The sequence below is a fragment of the Pocillopora verrucosa genome, chromosome 8 (assembly GCF_036669915.1).
Source record: "Pocillopora verrucosa isolate sample1 chromosome 8, ASM3666991v2, whole genome shotgun sequence".
NCBI lineage: Eukaryota > Metazoa > Cnidaria > Anthozoa > Scleractinia > Pocilloporidae > Pocillopora > Pocillopora verrucosa.
This window is the reverse complement of record NC_089319.1, coordinates 184,286-192,001: the sequence shown is the minus strand read 5'-3', so window position 1 is coordinate 192,001 and position 7,716 is coordinate 184,286. Positions and strand designations below refer to the sequence as shown.

At 32.6% G+C, this 7,716-nt stretch overlaps 1 protein-coding gene across 1 annotated transcript; it reads left to right on the top strand.

The window, feature by feature from the left end:
• The first annotated feature begins 70 nt into the window (after positions 1–70).
• Positions 71–7,645, top strand: LOC131785830 (dual specificity mitogen-activated protein kinase kinase 6-like). The gene is made up of 13 exons (XM_059102781.2): positions 71–265; positions 361–396; positions 1,107–1,182; positions 1,756–1,810; positions 2,056–2,169; positions 3,208–3,327; positions 3,496–3,615; positions 3,909–3,960; positions 4,623–4,750; positions 4,870–4,947; positions 5,303–5,445; positions 5,742–5,787; positions 6,169–7,645. The coding sequence occupies exons 2-13, from the start codon at positions 375–377 to the stop codon at positions 6,265–6,267; spliced, it is 1,053 nt and encodes a 350-aa protein (XP_058958764.1). The 5' UTR covers positions 71–265; positions 361–374; the 3' UTR covers positions 6,268–7,645.
• Positions 7,646–7,716: the final 71 nt, after the last annotated feature.

Here is a 7,716-nt window from a genome sequence, read left to right as displayed (position 1 = left end):
TCGTCGTTACACAACATTTTACACCACATAATCTATGGTCAGATGTTTAGCCGCTGGCTCCTAACCGCTCGGGACCACTCGTGCACACTCCGCCTAGTTTTTTTTCCGCGTTGAATGGATTAGTTCTTGTGCTAAATATTGCTATTACGACTATGAGACAGAATTTCTAATCACGTTACCTTACGCCGAGCTGAGGGGGGAATCCCTCCGTCAGTTGTTCTGGTTAAGAGATTTATAGAAAACGAGCTGCAGGCAAATATTGAAGGTAAGATAAGATATGCTCTTTTATTTACCATATTTGTGGGTCAGTGTCAGAGTTAAATTTCTCACATGGAATTTTTTATATTACTTCATCCAAAGATCCGACGAGAGTCATGTCCAGTTCACCCAAAGGAGGTTAGGAAATCAAACAACTCTTAAAGACAGAGTTCTTTTTATCAATCACGCGAGTTATAGCTTGCCCTGTGCATTAATGCTCTTATAAATAAACAAATATATGCAGCCTGCTTCAAACATAATGTGTTGTTCTTAATTATTTTACAAAGGAATTAATCCAGACGCATAATTGATTTCAGCTAAATGGTTGCTTCAGAAAATGAGAGATTTATTCCACTTTGATTTACACTAAAGAAGCTCTACTTTTAGTGAAGCTATGATTATCTAGACAGGTAGTAAAATTTGAGTTTCTTAATTTTCACTTTCTCCTATCAATTATCTTATCTTTTGGCCTCATGTCTGAGATGATATGCAAGATTTAGTGCAACATGCATGGTACAAAATAATGGAATAGCTAAACATGCACTTTAGTAAAGTGCTCAATGGATGTTGAAATTTGATATTTATGGCCTAATTACTTACATTTGATACCTTCAATAATTACCATTACTTTTTAAAAATTATTTGTGCTCTGAAGTGTACTCTAATGCAGTCACAGCTGTGGGTTTTCTATGTTCTGTTTAAACTGGTATTCAGGTAGCAAACATATCATTTATGACCTTGTGTTTCATTAGTTTGGAAGTGTAGGCTGGAAAGTGCATTACATACAAGGTCATTCTGAAAATTGTTACCTGTGTAGTGAATCTGAAGTCTCCCTTTGTTAATTACAGGAAAGAAAGGGAAAAAACAAAAGCCTAGTAAATTTGATTTTACAAAAAGTCATCCATCACCTACCACATCCCCATCGTAAGTGCTATTTAAGGTTTATTTTGCATTCTTGTGACACAGCATGTCCAAGTTGTTGCTAGCAAAGCCCGAATCAGATGTAGCAAATAATAATTCATTAGAGTTCACTAATTAATGATTAGTCAGCAGACCCTTAAAGGCTAGCCCTTGTTATTTTAGATAACAGATTGAATGATCATCTTTGCCTAGGTTAGGGTTAGAAGTTTTAACCCTTTAACTCTTAGATCAAATTTTTTCTCCTCACTGTCAACATAATTCTTATAATGTTAGTTCAGAGAATTAAGTATTGGATCAACTAATGATCCCCAAATTGATATTTTTCTTTATTCTCATTACTTATGTGGTTGATAGTGTATTAATATTGTAAGGAGAAATTCTCTCTTGGTCACTCATGGGAGTTAAAGGGTTGAACCAACTTCGGCATGTTTTATTTATTTTTGGATTAACTTAAACAATATTGATCAAAATATATTTGTTGGTAGATACTTATTGTTAGATTATAGAAGATCACCTCAAAAGTCAGCTATTTACTTTGAATAACTGAGTACTTGGTTCATCCTACCTAATTTTCAGCACCACTCCACCCAGGAATTTGAGTGATAAAGCTACACTTACTGTTAATGGCAAGGTTGGTACTTTGTCACTAATTGATCAACAGTCTAGAAGTTTTCTTGTTCTCTTTCTCTCTTTCTGTAAGTTATTATGAATATTCTCTAGGCAGGAAAATCTGAAATTGCATCATAATGGACACTACACAAGCAATTACTCAGTAAAATACCCCAAGGTATTAACAAAACAGAGGTAGTTTTTCTGACCATTTTATGGTACATCAGAGGTACACAATATTTCTTGTTCTTTTTATGCTTATTACAGGACTTTGAATGTAATGCAGATGATTTAAAGGAAATAAAGGAGCTAGGACATGGAGCATATGGTTTTGTTTACAAAATGCAACATCAACCAACAGGGTTTATAATGGCTGTCAAAGTAAGTGTAAAATACTTTTTCCAGTTTTAGAATAATTTTACTGAGGTTCTTCAGTATTGTTCTTCAATCCTGCAATCTCAACTAAATTTTCCATTGCAATCCTGGCTGATTATACTGACCAATCCCAATTCTGACGAAAAATTCTTGTTTTAGTCCATTACCTAAACTCAAAAGGGCCTTTTTATTAGCTCTTGATATTCTTTACCAGCATTGATTCATTGAAGTCTCTAGTCACTGTAAGACAAAAGTTTATCTCTTTTGACCAAAAATTTTGCTCGTTTTATTAGCTTTCAAATTTTTGCACAAATAACATTGGCTAGTCATGGTAACAAGTTCCTCTAATTCAACTTTAATAATAATTCTAATAATTTTATTTACCCTACAAAATTGATCAGCTAGTACTATAATAAAAGCTGGTATCAACCCATGTGTAGCTATATATAAAAAAAAAAACCCTTTAACTTCTATCTCAATAAATAATTCGTAAAAAAATTATTATAATACCTTGAAATATAAACCTAAAATATATTTAAATATATTTATATTTAAATAGTATATTTATATTATTTTAAATATAAATATTAAAATTTAAAATATCAATATATATATATATATATATATATTTTTTTTTTTTTTTAATCAACAACTAGAAAAAAATCAACTAAAAATTAAACCTAAATTAGCAAGCTACAATGAAATTTAACATCTAAATCTCTAAAACAACCATATAACTCAGTCTTTAACCTCTTCAAAAAGTTTATATCTCTAATGTACTTAGTAAAACTATCTTCTGCAGCAGAATACTGAAAAATGGTTCGGCCAGTATTTGTTTTGATCTTGGGAAGATGCAATAAAGTCTTACGTAAATTTCTTTCATGAATATGAGATCTACAGTAAGATAATCTGCCAGTTGATCAGGGCAACTAATATTATGTACAATCTTAAAAGACAATATCTCAGATTTTGAAAAACCTACTGGGACCCTCTTTACTAGTAATATGAATTTTTTTGTAATTTAATTTATTTTATTATCATCAGAGAATACGTGCCAATGTAAATTCAACAGAGCAGAAAAGGCTTTTGATGGATTTGGATGTGTCGATGAGAGTAACTGACTGCCCTTACACTGTACATTTTTATGGAGCACTGTTTAGAGAGGTATGACTCAAAGGGTAATACTTACACTTGACCTTAACAATTCCTGCTGCTCTGGAGTTTGTCTTTGTTATATTAGAACTGTCCAATTTGATTCATTTTGACAAATAGTGGACAATTCATTATGCCAGATGTTGTTCAATTAAATGAGAGGACCTATTTATTCACCAGGGAGATGTCTGGATTTGTATGGAGCTCATGAAAGCATCACTAGACAAACTTTACAAAAAAGTTTATGCCACTCCTGGCCGAAGGGTGCTTGAAGAAGTCCTACGGGAAATAGCCATTGCTGTAAGTTTTGACAGATTTACTCTCTCCTAAGCTATGCACAACATGGTTATTGTGAAGGCTGTGTTGTAATTGTAACTGGAGATATCAGAATTTTCTTTCAGATGATAAATTGCTGCTGTAACAGTCAATGTGCTGTCTATAACAGATATGGTATTCTTGTTGATAATTATTTTGATTGAGTAAGGAGCTTGTAATAAATGATGGCGCTAAATTTGACACCACCCCCACCTGCCTCTTACAAGTACAAAAAAATTCATATTTGAAATAATTATGTTTTATTTCCTGACACACAGATGGTCCATGCATTAAATTATCTTCACAGTAAACTGCATGTAATCCACAGAGGTAAGCACTTGATTTATCATTAGTTTTCCTTAATATTTTTTACCATATTTTTTTATTTTGATTAAAACACCAAAATGCTCTCCCATGTTTTCCTGCTATGATAGCCCCTTCAGAAAGTTGAAAGAACTTGTAATGAGAAAAGTTTGTAAATCATGAAGAAAGTGATAAACAGCTTTTCTTTAGAATATGTTACTTTGATTTTGGGTTAAGGTTTTGTAACAATAATGAATGATTTACAATAATGTTTGTAGGAGATCAGTTAAAGTTTTCTCTTGAGCCTATGGTCCTTGATTTTGTGGCAAAAGTAAACCTTCAGCATTTTGTCTTATTTTTCTGATTGACTGACCAGCATTGCTTATAATGGGTGTATAAAATAATCTTGGTGAGAGAGATTAATGGTTATAGTAAAAGTGTCTTGCTTAAGAATTCAGGACAGTGAGTATTTGACAAGGGGTTCAATGTGATCCCAAGTCAAGGACACTAACCATTATATTCCATTGTACTTCCCACCTGATGTAGATCATAAGGTGAGCAACAACAACTACACCACAATTTTAATAGGGTGCCAAATTACAATCATCAAAGATTGTGTGCTCTTGTGGTTCAAAGAGTTAAACAAAAACTGAAATCACCACAGATTATTTTAATTGCTTTATTTATAGATGTGAAGCCTTCTAACATTTTAGTGGATGAAAAAGGAAATTTTAAACTGTGTGATTTTGGAATAAGTGGTCAGCTGGTAGACTCACTGGCAAAAACTGTTGATGCAGGATGCAAACCTTACATGGCAGTAAGTATTTTAAAAATCACAAGTCACTCAAGAAAATGATATGTGCCTAGATGAGTTGTTCAATGGCTAAATATGATAAATATTATGGATTATGACATTTTTCTAATTTCTTTTTTTAGCCTGAGAGAATCAACCCAGCCAAAAACATGGAAGGATATGATATTCGCTCTGACATTTGGAGCCTAGGAATCACTATGGTAACTTATACATACTAAGTCTTGTGCTTCCCCCAAATCAATGGGGTACCCAATACATAAGGATACTTGCTCTTCCCTGAAACACCACAGTACCCAACATATAGTTTTACTAGCAGGTAAAACAATTGAAGAAAAAAAGCCTGAAGATTTTGTCAGGATTCGAACCTATACCACCCAGAAAGTGATTGTAGAGGCTCTCTCCTGTTCTTAAACTTGGGATCAGATTTCTCTCTAGGACAGAAACAAACTAATTTTAAGTACCCAATAGCTACTTATGAGCAACAAATGAGAGGGATTGATTCAAGGATTCTAACTATGACTCCAAGGTTGTAAATAGTGGTCCTGTCTTTTACAGATAGAACTGGCAACTGGTAAATTTCCATACACTCAGTGGAAGACACCATTTGAGCAGCTGAAACAAGTTGTTCATGAGCCTTCACCAACTCTTCCTGATGGGGGACCATACTCGGATGAACTAAGAGATTTTGTTGTTCAATGGTAATTTTCAATTTTTGGCAAGCCATATAACACTTTTTAATTTACCCTTTCACACTGGGATCTTAATCATAGTTTGATTCTCCCTACTGTTATTTATAAATAACTTTAATATCATTTGTGAGAATTAGTTATGAAATCAGTTCAACTATTTGATATTATTTGAGGTCTTTGTTCTCATCTCCTAAAACCATTGGCAATGGTTGGCTGTATGGTATTCAGGTTAATCAAAATGATCATTTAGCTAACAGGAGAAACTTCAGGGTTAATGTTGTTTTACCTTTAATTTGAATCTGCAGCTTACAGAAAGACTACAGTAAAAGGCCTAACTATGTCTCGCTCATGGTAAGTAGACATATCTTAACGTCAAAAATTGTTACGACAGCCATATATTCTTAAAATTTTATTCACTTTGCATGCTGCATACTTGACTTTTTAGTGATCAAGGAATACATATTTTATAAACCTTTTGAGGTAATGGTTTTTTCATCATTTTGATAACTTTGTTAAATAAAAAACCATTAGTATGAAAGACATCACATGCTGTGGAAAAGTCATTAACAAGGTTTTTTCTTATAGTTGTTTTTTTTGCAAAATTGATATTTAAATTTGTTGCTACCTTCTAGTTATCTCAGAAAAAGACTAAATTATTTAGAATGTATTGACAGATAATATAATTGTAATTTGTTTGTAGTCATAATTCCTTTTCTATTTTACCTTGACCAGGAGCATAATTTTGTAAAAGGAAATGGAACAGATGGTAGTTTTGACACCCAAAGTTGGATAACACCCATATTGCAAGAACTGGAACAGTCAAGTTTATAGTGAAGGGAGACTGTTTTTTGTTTGTTTGTTAGTTTTTTTTTTCTCTTATTCTCTGTTGTAAACTGGACAGAGTAAAAATAGCATTATTTGGCTCAGTTATTATGTGAAGGATTTTAAGAAGTACTTCCTTGTAATCCTTTTTTTTTTTAATTAAGAACTGTGGTATATAACATATATTGACTGGGAACATGAAAATGACTTATTGTAACAGAAAGGTGCATTTTGGATAAATCTGTCAAGATAATCCAATCTGCCAAATTTCAGATTCTCATGTCTATCCATTAAAAATGTTGATCAAAGCCAGTTTCTGGAGGCTAACAAAAAAATGATATGTACTATCACAGGCTTTACTGACACATTCTTTGAATGAGGTGAAAAAGCTCAAAGCAGTGAGAAAAGAGAGAGGTCTTTCTTGGTGGATTCTCTCTTCTTAAACCCTCTGATTTCTCAAAATTGGATTGGCACTGTACATTTTGGTTGATGTTTTGAATAGTTAGGGTTTTTTTGAAATTGAAAATACTGAACAAAAGATTCTTGATCTTGTTTCTTACACTTTGATACTAATATTTCCCAAATGTTCTCAAGCCATTGACACCAATTTTCAATGATTCTTTAAATTCTGTGTTAGGTATAATTTCCCTAATTCCCCTAAACCAATTCCAAATTACATGTGCTGGAAATATATTTTTTGTTATTTGATTGAAAAGGGTAAGAATATTCTTTCCATCTCCTTAACTTGGTTTTGAAATAATTTGAGGAAATTTTGTGAGTAGCTTTGAACTAGAAGGATCTTTTTGAACGACTTTCCAAAGGAAGGTAATTGGGAAGATTAGTTGTCTTCTTTCTTTCTAGTATAATACAAACTTTTAGACAGCCAAGATGCAATTGTTTTCCTTTTTGTGGTTTTAATTACTAAAACTTTCCCCAATTAAGAACAAATATTACGTTTTTAAGTCTTCTATTTGGTTTAGTACCCTCCTGCTAAATTCGGATGTTTAAATGGGAAGAATGGGGACTGCAATGGTTCCAGTTTTTTACAAAGCAACCAGTAAATATAAAATTATCTTCACTTACCATGTGCAGCTATTAATGAGCAAACAAAAATAAATGCCATTGGTTAATTATTTTAGAAGAAAAGATAATATAGGGTAATCTCATACAACTCTTAACCCTAAGGCCTTATTGTGTGTAAATCTGCAGTGTATAATCTCAGTCACCATCACTTGGTGATAATGCTGTAATATCTTTTGTTAGTGAAACTATCAATTTTACCAGCCAGTTACTGGCATCAAATTTCATGACTGACAGATTCTACCCTTTGTTAAGGTAAAGCTGTAATTTAAATGTTTCCAGTGAAAGAGAGTGCAAAATGAACATAGTACAGTTTTATAGTTATTAGCTGCTGCCTTGCTTGATTCTTGGAACCATTTTCGTTGTTAAAAAACCCTT

Coding starts and splice junctions, on each gene's coding strand:
- LOC131785830 (XM_059102781.2), top strand. CDS start 375: ATGTCCAGTTCACCCAAAGGAG. Junction 3,961..4,622: donor ACTGCATGTAATCCACAGAG/GTAAGCACTTGA, acceptor CTTTATTTATAG/ATGTGAAGCCTTCTAACATT. Junction 4,751..4,869: donor GATGCAAACCTTACATGGCA/GTAAGTATTTTA, acceptor TTCTTTTTTTAG/CCTGAGAGAATCAACCCAGC.